Raw genomic sequence first — 16219 nt, forward strand, 5'->3', positions numbered from 1 at the left:
TGAGTAGAGGCTAACAGCATCTAGTGCACAGCAGGCCATTACTGGATAAAAAACTTGATGGCACTGGCTCTTAATTGTGTCGTGGCTCTCTGAGCTAGCCTACTGTAGACTGCAACTAGAACTGAAGAACAGCTCCTGACCACAGAGTTATCAAAAATAAACAGTATTTGAGTAATTGAATAAGAATAATTGCATACATTAAAAAGAAGTACTGCACCAGGAAACAGTATGTATTTACTTTTTTTAGTCTTAAGGGATATGTTATGATTGAGTCTCTGTGTGTGTGCATATATATGATGCCAAAACAAAGTGGTGTTTTAGAAGTGGTGTGTGTCACAGCTTTTATGAATTTTCAGTTTTGTTTTAATGACCGCATGTGAAATATTGGAGTTTGTAGCATCTAACATTGTGTGCCAGTGTGCATGCTAGGTTTTTTAAGGCTAATATTTCTGTTTTGTCCAGATAACTCTCTGCCAGTGAATGATAGCAGTACAGACTCTGATAGGAGCTGGCTGGCAGTGAAGAAGGACCTTGTGTGTCAGCCTTCCTCTGCAGCTGGTCCTGGAGAGAATGGTTCAGGTAATACTGACACACATTCTAGTCTTCTTATAATCAGCCATAACCTTGGTCGCTCTAACGTTCACAGGGCTCCCGAAATCGCCAGCCCGACGTTCTGGAACAACCAAAAAAATCTGTCGGACAACGTGTATTTTTGACTGCTTGCCCAACGGGCAATCCGATTTTTTTACTCTATAACAAAGATAACGTTCTGTGCTTTAATCAAACAGCGGTTTCTCAATCGAGATTCCGCTCACAGACTATCCCGGTAAAACACGTTTAGAGGGATCAAGGTTTTTCATTGGTAATGCTGGAGTGATTTCCGCGGTGATGTACGTCTATACATTGCGTGTGACCAACTCCTGTGAGGATTGCCCCGTGTAACACCCCTGACAACTCGAGCAATCCTATCTAGTCAGCGCACTAGTGTCACATGTCACATTTCTTTAATGTGATTAGAATGTACTGGTAATTGTATTTTAATTGTATGGTGCTTGCTTGTAACTTACAGTACAGAGTGCAGCAACAGTCTCGGGTCCAAACAGGCAGCCGAGTGTAGATATACTATTTACATCCTCGCTACAAGCCTTCATTATACGATTAAATACTGATTTTTAACCCCCACCCCCACCACCACCACCACCCAAAAAAAAAAATCAAACTGCTGCTGATGTTGGCTTGTACAGCTCTATGCAACCGGCACGGCATTTTTTTTTTTTTTTAAAATAAGGAAACAAAATTTCAATTAACGTTTGCAATTGATACAAAACTGACACTTTGTTGATGCGCTTTTTTTAGGGGCGGTGGGAGGAAATAACGTTAACGATTTATTAATAGGATATAGCCAGAATACTGGATGCATGCCACAGACAGGTACTGTACGTGTAATTCTACTTTATTCACATTGTTATTAGTGCTAGCAGTGACAAATACTGTGATAATAAAGAAAATCAAAGAATAAAACAGTACTAATATTATTAATAATTTAGCGAATGCCTTTATCCAAGGTGATTTCCTTAACTTACTCCAGCAGCTTACATTGTTCGTTTTGGATTATTCTTTTACTAGAGCGAACAAAAGGCTTTGGACCTAAACAGGGTTATTATAGTGAGGGTGTACTGTATTTAGTATTTGACTTGTATGTTTAATACACAACACTTGCACATTTTAATATATAATGTGTGCACATTTATTAATTTATTTTTGTTATTTTTCACCTCCCAAATCTTGTTCAGCATTTAACAGAGGATATAAAGAAGTTTGGATCAGAATCCAATATCATCCCTTACAAAAAAGTAATATATTGCAAGTATACTTGTGCCAAAATTGTCTAGTTTTGCTATACTATTGGTACCATTATACTATCCTACCAAGTATACTTGCAGTATACAACTTTGTATATTCTTTTTGTAAATAATGCAACGTAGTTCTTAAATATTGGACATTTCTTCGATTGTATCTTATTTTTCTTTTGTGTACCTGCATTTTCTCTTGCTAGATATGCACCTCCAGATTCTGACAAATACTTTTAGAAAACCAGGATCAAAAGGCTATAATACTCTGCACCTGCCTGCCAATGTGGATAACTATCGAAAAACTAGTAGAAACTAACAAACACAAGTCTGGAAAAAGTATGGAATTTTGATGTTGAAACAGTGTATGAACCCTGAGATACTGTACCTATATTGAGTCCAGTGTACTTTGTATAAATCACAGTCCATAGGTCAGTTATGGGAACTTGACATTTTTTTGGACAACCAAATGTCTACAATGGACTGCCCGAAGGGCAAGTACCATTACCAAAATTTTGCGAGCCCTGCTTCCCAGCAATCAGCTACCAGATAATAATGCCTTGTAATCAGGGTTCTATTGCTTAAGGAACTGCTGGTCTGACGTTCATCAGAGTTTTCACACTGAGTGATCTTTGCTGTGTCATCAAGGTATCAGTGAGGAGCCTCCATGCCAGGCACTGAAACCAGGGCTCGTGGAGGTGGAAAAGGCAGCCGCGGTGAGCCAGGATTCAATGCAGCCTGCGCATTCCCAGGCTGTGACATGTGAGGCCACTACTCAGGTCCTTCATGAAACTCCTTCAGAGACGCCAGGCGAGGAGACGGCAGGGAGGGCACAGGCATTAAGAGACCCATGCACACTGGAAGAAGCTGCCAACACCACTGGGTTTGTAAAGCCTGTACTGTACATTGCACTGCACTGCTTGTGTTTGGGTGGACCCATTGCTCATCTCTTCTCTCTCTCTTTTATATATTCAGTTAATGCTTAGTTTCACCTCAAGCATAATTTCAGAGACATAATCCGATGCTCTGCATGTGTTTGATTTTTTTATGTCTTAGTAAATGTCTTTAGTGACAGTGGTTTTAGAAAGTGATTGCACTACACAATACAGACAAACCTCTATATCTGGTAAGAGAATATTAAAACATGCACTTCATAAAGATCCACCATGTAATGACGTTTTTGTTTTTGTAGTGTTGTTAATGCACCTGAAGTATCTTGCGGCTCTGAGACACCGAGCCCAAACCAGGAGAGAGGCAGAAGAAGCAGGTTTCCAAAGCCTAAACCCAACCTGGGCGGAAAAACAGCACAGCGCAGGAATCTTGAGACTAAACCCGCCCAGAGTGACTCAGGACAGGACAGCTGTGGTAAGGGCACGTGAGGATTGCAGAGAGAATATTACAGTAGCAGCAACAAATCTAGTGTTTCTTTTTTTGTTTTGTTGTTTTGTTTTTTTTCTTTTAATGAAAAACTAATGGTTGCAACTTATGACTATTTCCTGTCAAAATACCCTTATTCCTGTCAAAAAGATTTGTTCTTATCACATTGTCTCCACCTTAGGAGATGCGTCACGGAAGGCTGAAGTGCACATTATTCAACAAAAGCCTGCAGAGGAAAAAGAGAGTGAAGTTAATAGCTGCAAAGATGAAGAAGTTTCAGAAGAACTAAGGGAGGTCAAGGCATCATCTTTATCATCGTCTGTAGAGGGACTGAGAAAAGATGGCACTGATATGTAAGTTTAAAGCATTCCACCAATATTCACTTTGTTGTTCGGATATATGTACAGTGCCTTGCAAAAGTATTCAGACCCCTGACCAGTTCTCTCATATTACTGAATTACAAATGGTACATTGAAATTTCATTCTGTTTGATATTTTTTTTTTAAAACACTTAAACTCAAAATCAATTATTGTAAGGTGACGCTGGTTTTATGTTGGGCAATATTTCTAAGAAAAATAAAAAAACTGAAATATCTTGCTTGCATAAGTATTCAACCCCCACACATTAATATTTGGTAGACCTTGACTGGGCCACTGCGGACGGTCACAGACACCGGCCCGAAATTGGCGAGCGTTCAGAGCCGGAAAAGCGACCTTGTACACACAAATGAACACGACCTAAGTTTTGGTCGCCGGTTTAATCTCGTAAACAACACTAAAACCAGAACGGCAAAGGCCCAAAATACCTTACAATGTGATTTTGAACTTACACATGCTCTCGGTTAGGCAGCCGGTAGCCTTGTTGCAGATTTTTGCCAGGTTGTAAGCCAGCAGGGTAGCTTTTCTCAAGCTCCCCTTGGTGGGGCTTGGCAGATTTGCTCCAGGTTGTTCAGGTTGGTTGGACGATGCTTGTGGACCGCAATTTTCAAATAGTGCCACAGATTCTCAATGGGATTGAGATCAGGACTTTGACTGGGCCACTGTAGGACATTCACCTTTTTGTTCTTGAGCCACTCCAATGTTGCTTTGGCCTTGTGCTTGGGATCATTGTCCTGCTGAAAGGTGAATTTCCTCCCAAGCTTCAGTTTTTTAGCAGACTGAAGCAGATTCTCTTGCAGTATTTTCCTGTATTTTGCTCCATCCATTCTTCCTTCAATTGTAACAAGATGCCCAGTCCCTGCTGATGAGAAGCATCCCCACAGCATGATGCTGCCACCACCATACTTCACTGTAGGGAGGATGTGTCTTGAGGCAGTGTTAGGTTTGCGCCACACATAGCGCTTTGAGATTTGGCCAAAAAGCTCTATCTTGGTCTCATCTGACCACAAAACCTTTTCCCACATCGCAGCTGGGTCACTCTCATGCTTTCTGGCAAACTCCAGACGCGCTTTCAGATGGTACTTTTTGAGTAATGGCTTCTTTCTTGCCACCCTCCCATACAGGCCAGTGTTATGCAGAGCTCTTGATATGGTTGACTGGTGCACCATTACTCCACTCCCAGCCACTGAACTCTGTAGCTCCTTCAAAGTGATTGTTGGCCTCTCTGTGGCTTCTCTCACAAGTCTCCTTCTTGTTTGAGCGCTGAGTTTTGAGGGACGGCCTTTTCTTGGCAGTGCCTGGGTGGTGTGATGCAGCTTCCACTTCCTGATTATTGATCCAACTGTGCTCACTGGGATATCCAAACACTTGGATATTATTTTGTACCCTTTCCCTAATCTATGCATTTGTATTACTTTATCTCTAACTTCTGTAGAATGCTCTTTGGTCTTCATTTTCCTTCAGATTCACAGCCTTACCAATGATCCTTCAACAGTGGGGTTTTTATCCAGAAAATGTGACAGCAACTTTAATGGTTCACAGGTGGAGGCCAATGGTAAGGTAATTGTGTCCTCGTTAGGGCAATTTCTTTCATCGGTGCAAACTGGGAGCTTCCACAGCACAGGGGTTGAATACTTAAGCAAGCAAGATATTTCAGTTTTTTATTTTTCTTAAAAATATTTCCCAACATAAAACCAATGTCACCTTACAATAATTGATTCTGAGTTTCAGTGTTTAAAATAAAATAAAATATCAAACAGAACGAAATTTTATATATATATATATATATATATATATATATAATATATATATACATATATAAATATATATATATATATATATATATATATATATATATATATATATATATATATATATATATATATATATATATATATATATATATGGCCAGCTGGGGGTTTTTATCCAGAAAATGTGACAGCAATTTATTTATTTATTTATTTATTTATTTATAAAAAATGCACGTGTTGCTTTGTTACATGTACAGCTCTATTTTGTAGTGTTGTTAATGCACCTGAAGTATCTTACTGCTCTGAGACACCGAGCCAAAACCAGGAGAGATGCAGAACAAGCAGGTTCCCAAAGCCTAAACCCAACCTGGGCGGAAAAACAGTACAGCGCAGGAATCTCGAGACTAAACCCACCCAGAGTGACTCGGGACAGGACAGCTGTGGTAAGGGCAAGTGAGGCCGTGTGCCTTGCTGGATAGTTATGCATCATGGTGGTCCATATTTTCACACATTCACCCGAGTGTTGAAGAAAATTTGTTGTGTTGAAACACAGAATATTCTCCAGACCTTCTTTACAAATGGCAGATAAAAGGTTTCACGAATACCAACCCTTATTTAATTTAATTACAGGCTTTAGATGAAGCCCAGGTTTTGTGGGTAAGGCCTGATGTTCATTCTTATTTGGGTTACTTTCGAGTAGTTCCAGGTGGAGCAGCAGCCTTAACCCTTTGTGGCCCTGTGCCGGATCAGGTCCGACATTACAATTTTCCCTTTCAGTCCGATCTTGGACCCTGTCTGACATCATCAGAAAGACGTCAAGCACAGGTCTCTAGTCGTTTTTTCTCCGGAAAAAGCCAAGAAAACCATTCAATGGCCAAGTGAGACCGATAGAAGCCGAAAAAAAAAGGGGCAGATCTGAGAACTACACAGAGACCTAACACAGACATAAAAAAACAAGATAGCTGCTTCCGCATCCAGAGCTCAAACAATATCACAGACATTTGCAGAGCTTTTTGAGATGTTATAGGAATAAAATAATGACTTGGATCACATTATTGAGGTGTTTGGTGATAAAACGAGTGATCAGGAGAGGATTTATCAGTATTCATTACTATGAAGAGGTACGGATAAATACATTGAGTGGTTGGAGATGCAGTACTGAGTGTCCTGTTGATGTGCAGTGCCTTTTAAGCGTGTGTAAAATAAACAGCGCCTGTGAAAATAAAGTGGACCTGATGTGCCTGACAGGTGCTGAATAAATGGACCGCTAAGGGTTAATCTATTTCCAGCAGGGTTCATTATACACAGCTAAGCTTTTTGATGCATTAGTGGCTTATTGTGAACTTGTACCTTGTTGTGTCGTCTTCAGGTGATGCATCAAGTAGCCCTGCGGTGGACATTGCGCCTCATCATCCAGTAGATGAAAAGAAGTGTGACAGTAGCAGAGATGAAGGCGTTGCAGAGAAACTGGGTGACAGGGACTCATCATCCTGTGCAGAAGGACTGAAACAAGATAACACTAACATGTAAGGAAACCGTGACGTTACAAAAGAATATACCAATATTTCCATTCTAAGATTCCAGTCCTTCATGGTTGAACATATGGGTGAAAGAATAACCACCAAAATCTGGGATGTTAGTGTTCTGTAAAACACCAATAATATACTGTGTTTTTCAGAAGACCTGCATTGGAAAGTCTCCCTGAACCAACAGGTGAGGATGAAAGGGTTGAGAAAAAACCAGCAAAGCCACCAGTTCGAAGACCTAAACCTAATCTCAGTGGAAAGCTGAGAATCAGGATCCCTCCAGAGAAGAATGCCTCTACAGCAGCCAGCACTGGGCAGGTGAGCCGAGAGAACATGTGCTCAGCTTTGTAAATGCACACTGCCAAGGCTTGAGTCAAGACAGCACTGTTCTTTGAAATTATTAGTTTTGTTTGGTTGTTCTGTTTCTTAGGAACAAAATGCCATTCCAGAGGATGGAACGGTTTCAACATTGGATTCTCCTGTATCAAAAGAGGTCAGTGCAATCTTGTTTTTTTTAATAATACATTTTGTTGTGTTTTTCTTCTGTTTACGGCTGCCTTAATAATTTACTAGTTCTAACTGAAATGATGACAGTAGCTTTTACCAGCTTGACAAGGGGGTAAGTTGGTGACTCTATTGCTTTGTAACTCTTATTCTACCATATACCCTCCGAGATTTGTAGCACTTACGTGTCATGGGCAGGTCAGCTTCTTCCATGCTAGATGAAGATGCTAAACCTGGAACTAACTGGAAGACAGACGAGGCTCTGTGCTAAATCCTAAATACTTTTTCACACAAGACAAAGCTGCCACCAGGTGGCTCACTGCTGTAACTGCACTGTGTTTAAGGCTCTTAAATCAGTGTTCGGAATCGGTAGCCAATGGTCATGCCATGATACAGGTATATGACCTTAACAATCCTCCACTTGCTTATGATCTGATAAATTCTGTGTGCATTTGACTGTCAAGAGAGTTAATGAATGGTGGGTCTTTCCAGGCTGAAGTTAGAAGCCCCAAAGCTGCTGAAAAACCCAGTACATCAGGAATAAGGAACCAAGATTTCAATTAACATTTGCAATTGAAACAAAACTGAAAATTTGTTGATGTGCTTTTTTTTAGGGGCAGTGGGGGGGAAATAACGGTAACGATTTAATAAAGGTAACAACAAGATAACAATATGTTATTCTTGGTGAGCAGAGTACAGTAGCATGTAATTCCAATCTGTAACTTTGTTTAAAAAATCTTGGACGGGGGGGGGTTGTACTGTGTTCTTCATTCAGTTTTGTTTCGTTGTTCTGTTTCTTAGAAACAAAATTTTTTAATAATACATTTTGTAGTGTTTTTTTTCTGTTTACGGCTACCTCAATAATTTACTAGTTCTAATGGAAATGATGACAGTAGCTTTTACCAGCTTGACAAGGGGGTAAGTTGGCGACTCTGTTGCTTATGATCTTATAAATTCTGTGTGCATTTGACTGACAAGAGAGTTAATGAATGGTGGGTCTTTCCAGGCTGAAGTCAGAAGCCCCAAAGCTGATGAAAAACCCAGTACATCAGTTATCTCACAAAACACAGAAGGTATGTTTGTTTTCTACGTTTCATCTGTTCTCATCATGTAGGTTTAAACATTTATGTGTGTATCCACAGGGTGAAGATAATACTCTTATTGCACAGCAATGTCACCACAGTGCATAGGAAACAAGCTCAAGTATGTCTTTATTAAACTCAGTAAAACCTGGAATGGATCAGTCTGCATTGCAGTGGGAGTCTTATTTCCACCCCTGTATCCATATATATGCTTCTGTCATCCAACCTTTTTTGTTTCTGTTTTTCAACCCCGTTGTGACCAATGTTCATTTCATCAACGGAATCAGTGGCGAAAATATTGGTTCACATAATTGTATAGCAATATAAACCATTTTATAACTTTAATGAATTTTGATTTCATTTTGTAGGGAGCCTTGCAGCAAATGAATTCCCACAGCAAGAACCAACTTTTATACTAACATTGTTTGAAATCCCCCCTTCGTTGCTGGGGGATTACGATGACAGCACCAGTTCTCTGAGCACAGTCTCAGCAGAGCTTCTTTCCTCCCCTGTGTTTGTAGATCACATGCCTGCAGAACTCCCTGAAACACAGAGGTAAGAGAAAAACTACTACTTTCTTTCTCCTTCTCCCCTTCTGATTGGCATGGTTAGTTTGGTGGATAAGGCTCTTAGGATTGGCCTGCACTGTAGAGATTTGCATAAAGTGGCATACCAGTGGGCTATAATACAGCTGATAAAAAGTGAAAACGAGTCCTTCATTATTTTGTGTGTGTTTTCTTTCCTCTAGTCTAGTTTCAGAAGCAGTGGAAGTAGAGTCCTACTCAATGTCTGGATGCACTGAGGATGCAGGGATAGTTTCCTTGGATCAGTTTTCACAACCTGTCTACAGGAGTGGTGAAGAGGAAAAACCCAGAAAAGAACTTCCTGCAACTTTGGTATGTCTTCACCAGAACATTAGTACAGTAAGTGCAACCTGCCACGCCCATGTGAAGCTAGGTCTTCAGGATCCCGATTCCTCCACGTGTCACTGTAGAGTCGTGCAGTTGAGCTTGGCAGTGTCATTTTTAAGATGCTTGTTGTTTAGCATTTGCTTCAAGTTGCTATTCTCAAGCTATGCTTCAGTCCTTGAGAGAGTAAACGGGCGGTGCTCCTGGTCCTACAAAAACGTAAAAAAAAACTGAACCGCATATGGCAGCACAGTTGTCCAGCCGAAGTGATCCTACATGAGGTTTAGCCAAGACAGATCCAATGTGTGATGAGTTGCATGCTCCTGAGCAGAAAGTAAGAGTATAAAGGGATGGAAATGCTTGTTTTTGACACTGACACTTTGTTTTGGCAGGCACATGTGAAAGATCTCACGACAGACTTGGGTGGTAAGTGTTTCATTTATTTATTTATTTAACACATTTTATTTGTTGCATATAGGTATGAACTGTATTACAAAAATGCAGGTAAACATACGTAAAAACCCTTTTTCTAGAGGAGGAATACGTGAGCATTACCTTGGAGCCAGTGGAGGATTTCCCAGCAGCTGCTGAAGCTGACAGTGCTGAGACGAGCAACGGTGCTGCTCAGCAATCCAGGCAAAAGAACAAACCACCAGGGAGGCCAAGAAGTAATGTGTTATGCTGTAGTCTTTACAGATTTTGTCCCACTCCACTTGTAGATTGCACTTAAATGTTAGGGTAGTAAATGACAAGGTATTTGCATACCTTTATTTTAGTACAATACAATTCTCTGTTGAAATGGGGTCGGTTCTCTTTTACTACCCTCATACCCTGATCATTTACCAGATTGAGGCCTTTTTTATTTTAGTTTCTTTATTAAAGAGAAACTTTGTGGTGCACAGCCGTAATTAATTTTCTGAACTCATTTTTATTACCAGTGTTATATAATTTTAATCCTTTGCATTCCATTTATTCAGCGCTTGTCAAACGCCTCAGGCCCAATTTATTTTCACACGCGCTGTTTATTTTGCACGAGCTGTTTTAAATTTTTTTTTTTTTCAGAGTAAAACAGGTTTAAAAGGCATTGAATCGCAAAAGGACACTCAGTACTGTGTCTCCAGCCAAGCCCCACCCCTTGTTCGCTGTATGTTTCACATATGGTACCTCTTATAGACGTGCATACTGATAAATCTTCTCCTGATCACTCGTTTTATCACCAAACTCCTCAATAATGTGATCCAAGTCATTATTTTATTACTATAACATCTCAAAAAGCTCTGCAAATGCCTGTGATATTCTTTGAGCACTGGATGAAGAATCAGCTATCTCCTTTATTTATGTCCGTGTTATCTCTATAGTGCATGGGGCTATCAGATATGCCACTTTTTTTTTTTGGCTTCATTCGGCTCCTGTTGGTCTCAGTCGGCCATTGAAAGGTTTTCTCTGCGTTTTCCAGAGATAAAACAACTACAGCCCTGTGTTTACGTCTTTTTGATGATGTCGGACAGGGTCCAACATCAGACTGGATACGGAGAATTGTAATGTCAGACCTATATTGTACCATATTGTTTTAACATCTGGACATAATAATAATGGACATTCTTCTTATATTATGCTCCCAGGGATTCATTGTTTTTGTTCACAAATTTCTACAGTAGTTGTGTAATTGGTATTTTACCTGCGTTTCAGGAAAGCATCAGGTAAAACCAAACACCTCAAAGAAGAAGCCTCCAGTGAGCACTGGGGCTTGTGGGACCTTGAAGGTAGTGCATGTAGAACCACAAGAGCGCCTCCTGTCAGCAGAGACTGCCAGCTGTGCACCTCTTCCACAACCTGCAGAGGAGCATTCTATGCAAGAACGCCCCCTGTCAGCAGAGACTGCCAGCTGTACACCTCTTCCACAACCTGCAGAGGAGCATTCTACACAAGAGGAGTGTAGCCAGCATGAAGGAGAAGAGGCCAGCAATAGCAGTGTGAAAGCCGATGAACCAAGCATTGAAAACACTGATGCAGGAGAGGACCTGACTTCCAGCACAGCAAACACACTACCTCCTTCTGCAACCCCATTAATAAGGTATGGTAGTCAAGCATAGTTGTCATGAACCATAGGAGTATTGACTAGAGGAGCGTTGCTTTATATGACTATCTGATATATAGTGGAGGTGGACAGTACACCTAGATGTGTTCCTATGCTTGCTGTAGTATCTGTATAGGGAATAGCCACTGATGGTTTACCATTTGCTGTTGTGCATTTCATCATTGTTTTGACAGGCCAATAATAAACACATTCTTATTAATTGCTCGGATTGCTTGTAACGCATTAGAAGTTGCTGAATGTGTAAATTTTTTCTTCCCCTCTTTCAGGCCTGGACGGAAACCCAAAGGGTTTTTATCTTTTATTTCCCAGAAGAGTAGCTCTGATAATTCCCCTAAGCCTCGCCGGACAACATTTCATAAACCACAGATTAATACCACTGGATTAGATAGAAAAAGGACAGCTAGTGCCCCTGCAGTGGATCTCTCATCCAAGTCATCCGCAGGGAGCCCACCTTCAGCAGGAATGCGATTGTGTGCATCCCGCAGCAGCACTCCAGTGGCAGAACGAGTCGGCACAGCATCATCTCAAGTAAGTGTGACAGTTTGCATTGGCAGCGCACACAGATATACTCATCAGACCCCAGGGTAGTCACCCTCCAGTCCTGAAAGGCCATTCCACTGCAGGTAAATAGGGGGCACGCTCTATTTCCAGGAGGATGCATTTGTTTGCCTTTCTCTCTTGCAAATTGAAATCTTAGGCATGGCCGTTTTACAGCTGTATAAACTTAGTAGATTTGATGGCACAGCTGAGGTGATTTGATTTATTTGTCCGAGACAACATACAACTATAGCATTGATGCCATGCAAACATGACATAAGAGCTGTCTAATCTGTAATTTTAGTCGATAGTCCCCAGACAGGCATTGATTTTTATTTCAATGAAACCATATTACATACAGTGCATCAAGTGCATACAACACGTAATTGCATAGGTGTATAACGTGCATCCAGTTTGCAAAGTACAAGTGCAGCTAGTCTAATCAACATCCATGCTGCAATAAAAGGTAACTGCATATAGAACAATCAGATGTATTCTAAAATCCGTTTCTGTGCTTATTACTTACTTAAGCCCCTTTCACACTGGCACTCCTAAACGGGTTCTGGCTACCTGGGTTACAATCCAGCATAGTGTGAAACCACTTACCTGTCTCTCACCCAGGTCAACCCTGTTTTATCAAAAGCAGTGTGAAATCGCTTTGCCGACCCCGATGTTACCGGGTCCCGACCCGGGGAGAGCTTGCCAGTGTGAAAGGGGCTTTAGTGATTCTTAATGCTTAACAAAAGCTATATAAAATCCTCTTTTATTTAAAAAATCTCCACCAGAGGTTACACTTTGATTACATACCTGATCTGTGACATTTTAATTGGTCAATTTAATAATCGAGGGATTGTCTAAACAAAGAGCTGTCCTGCTTAAACTGCTGGACCGCAACCCTGCAACACATGCTACTGAAGGAAACAATACACTTTTTAACAATAATGTGGCACATGAATTTACATTTTTTTAAATTAAAATATTCCCTGAATGTAATATTTTTTTTTTCAGTTTTGATGTGTTTATTAGTTTCATGAATGGGATTTACAAAATTTCTGCAGCTTTTTTATTTTTTTTTAACTTCTATTTTTTTACTTAAGTTTCACATCCATGATGGGGGGGTTGATGTTCTAAATGGAAAATGAAAAGATCATGCTGGTGTTCTAAACTCAGGAACGTTTTGAAAGTGTGATGATGGAGTTTTTTTTATGTATTTCCATTGTAGTATCCTTGTCACTTTTTTTTTTTTTTTTTTTCATTTGATCCTAGTTAATACATTTTCCCATGACGGAAAGCTGCTCCTCAGAGTCTCGCATAGAGGAGGTCTTCTGTACCAAGAACTCTGCAGCAGACGAAGAGCCAACCAGCATTTCACAGTACTTCTTTAGTGACATCTTCACAGAGGTGGACGACACAGATTGATGATGTGAATCGTTATTGATACTGTGACCTGGTTGTTCGGTTAATCATCCAGTCTATGATCGGTTTCATTGATTAGTCACAACTGTTGGCTAGTGATATGAAATTGTATTGCAGTAAGACAGTTACAAGTAATACAAAGCTTTATTCGGTATGGGATATACAGAGAGCTCGGGAGAGCGTTTTCTATTGAGAGCCAGTGGAGTGATGGCTCATGCGCAGAAAGCAGAGATTAGAGCTTCACACAGCAGCAATTATAACAGTGGATTCATTGATATTGAATGCAGGTTTTTATAGATTTTCACCATGCATGAAACAAAAGCCTTTATTGTAGTACATGTTGTAAATACTGTGTAAATAATATGTTTTCTTAATTTATTTTATACGATTATATTTGTGAGTGAACCACTATAACCCTTATTTATATTCTATGTACAAGCAATTTTGTACAGAATGTAAGTATTTTGGATATGCGGTGACAGCACTATTTATATGTCGTTGTACCAAGTTATGCATCTGGATGTTACTGGATACTGTAAATCTCTCTAGCTACATAACCCAGCTTTGAAAATTGAAATTGGTTTAGTTGAAAGCCATGATTGTATACGAATGTTTAATTATATAAACATCTGATTACACTATGATTACACTGTGTAACAATTTTTTTTTTTTTTTTGTTCCTGGGTAGTAAGTGTTATTTCCTAATTGCTTATGCCTCAAAAGTGTAGAAAATGGCTATTATTCCCCACAAACTTTGCTTTTGTGACCAGGACAGTGATATTTCAAAATATCACTATTTCCAATGGGAAAACGGGCAAATGTGTGTCTTTTCGTTCACATAAAGTCAGAAAAAAACAACATATGAATCCAAATTAACATGTATTTATACTAAAGTAATACAAAAATGACTACAAAAGATTTAGAAGTGAGTAGTTTTTTGAGATTTACGATTATACTGTATTTACTTTCTGACTTTATGTGAACGAAAAGACACACATTTGCCCGTTTTCCCATTGGAAATAGTGATATTTTGAAATATCACTGTCCTGGTCACAAAAGCAAAGTTTGTGGGGTTCACACGTTCAGCAGCTGCTGTGTTTGGAACCTCAGACTCTCAGTACTGCTCTTTCATTTAATGAAAACAGAATTGATGTTCAGACTCTTACACCCCACCCCCAAGAAAAGAGATATCAACATGAAATGTTTCCATTGTCGCAAAACAATCTAAAATGGCACTACAGTGTTCTGCTAACAGTGTGTATGTTAGAGGCTGACATGTAGGAGCGTGGTGTTGTATTTGATTTGTTGGGGATTTCTGAAAGTAGCTGAAGTGACAATTAAGATATTTGCTTTCAGGAATGGGAGAATGTTTCACTTTGTATGGACGAAATATTGAAAAAATAGTTTTCTTGGATTGTATAATATGCTAATAAACTGTTTTTTTTATTATTCAAGTGTTTTTTATTGTGTTTTTATTTGACTTAAAAAGGTCAAAATAATGCTTTTAAAAGGCTGAATTGGAAGCAGACAGTGGGCTAAAGTGTGTTGTAGATGTCCAGACGTGGGGGTAGTGTTGCTATTACATGTCAATGAAGGTACAAGTAGACACTTTCTGTTTTTGTGTTCCAGTTCCTTTTTTCTCTTTTAATCTTATGGTGTTCATTCATAATTCTGGTGATTTAGTTTCCTGGGATTTACAAATTAAATTGCAAGTTCCTTAGCCAACAGCATTGCACTTTCCAGACAGGTTGCACAATGTTTTCCCCCTAGGCTGGCAGCTGGTAGCCAAGGACAATGTCTAAATAATAACGGTTTCTTATGAGGTTTATGAAGTACATTACGGGTATATGTTAAGGCATACTCTGTGCATGGCTCTAGAAATGAAATGCCAATTAAAATTTTATAAAAAGGAACTCGGAAGTAGACAGACATGGTCTTTGTACTAATTAAGTTTTGTTTGAGTTCAACATGAGAATTGGACACTTGAGTGTCTAATTTGAAAATGTGCCTAAATGCACACCTTGTCATGTCGTATTGCTTAATTAATATATTAATACACTTAAGTTCTGGGTTCCAATTTGTCTAGGGTGGGGATGGATGTGATCGATGGGTCTCGACCTTATGTATGTGTGTGATTACTGTAACCTGCCCTTCATCACAGAAGTGGGTGGACCATCAAGGGCAAACTTGAAGCAGTTAAAATGAGTAGGCTAGCTATAAACACCATACTATCGTCAATAGTGTAATGGGTTCCTGAGCAGCTCCGATCATACGGCTGAAGAGATAAGTGATTATTCTTCAATGCAGCAGGAGCTGAATAATCACCACCTTTGAGACAATGGAAGAGCCTATTAATAGTCTGTTAGATCGTGATGTTTAATCCAGAGAGATGCATATTGTTTCTAAATATATCTCATGGGAACCATTTGTATGAATTTTGCAGATCATAATTTAAATTGTTCTTTCATGAGAATTGACTGGTTTGAAAAGCTCAAAACAAAAGTATCTGTTGTCAGCGAGCGCTGTGCACCAGTCACGCTTCGGGAACTTTGAGAGGAAACAACACTACACTTTATCAAAATCCCCGGCCATTCTCACGTATTCTACTTCCAGCCAAATACTTGTAAAAACAACTGGACCCAATACAAAATAATACCTGTGCGATTCCAGTGGTTAACATTGGGTTCCGCCACAGCCAGGAACGAACGACTCTGGAGCTGAATGGGCAGATCCCGCTTGCATTCATCCCATTTGCTGCTTTACTTTGGGGGAGTGGATGTATAGGCTTGGGC

The 16219-nt window shown here is 39.8% G+C and overlaps 1 protein-coding gene across 5 annotated transcripts in view; it reads left to right on the plus strand.

The window, feature by feature from the left end:
* LOC121313288 (transcription factor TFIIIB component B'' homolog) overlaps positions 1-14061 on the plus strand; it is a 32577-nt gene extending 18516 nt beyond the window's left edge. For 2 of the 5 annotated variants that reach the window (XM_041245671.1, XM_041245705.1), the window contains 16 exons: positions 463-579; positions 2499-2733; positions 3043-3221; positions 3409-3580; positions 5627-5799; positions 6726-6882; positions 7035-7200; positions 7313-7375; positions 8393-8459; positions 8837-9023; positions 9217-9364; positions 9769-9802; positions 9910-10047; positions 11066-11450; positions 11741-12002; positions 13278-14061. In XM_041245671.1, the coding sequence (XP_041101605.1) occupies positions 463-579; positions 2499-2733; positions 3043-3221; positions 3409-3580; positions 5627-5799; positions 6726-6882; positions 7035-7200; positions 7313-7375; positions 8393-8459; positions 8837-9023; positions 9217-9364; positions 9769-9802; positions 9910-10047; positions 11066-11450; positions 11741-12002; positions 13278-13430 (2636 nt within the window). In that variant the 3' untranslated portion in view covers positions 13431-14061. The remainder of the gene's footprint in view (positions 1-462; positions 580-2498; positions 2734-3042; positions 3222-3408; positions 3581-5626; positions 5800-6725; positions 6883-7034; positions 7201-7312; positions 7376-8392; positions 8460-8836; positions 9024-9216; positions 9365-9768; positions 9803-9909; positions 10048-11065; positions 11451-11740; positions 12003-13277) is intronic. The other 3 variants (XM_041245679.1, XM_041245688.1, XM_041245696.1) reach the window with 3 other exon arrangements.
* Positions 14062-16219: the final 2158 nt, after the last annotated feature.

This window comes from Polyodon spathula, chromosome 1, assembly GCF_017654505.1.
Source record: "Polyodon spathula isolate WHYD16114869_AA chromosome 1, ASM1765450v1, whole genome shotgun sequence".
NCBI lineage: Eukaryota > Metazoa > Chordata > Actinopteri > Acipenseriformes > Polyodontidae > Polyodon > Polyodon spathula.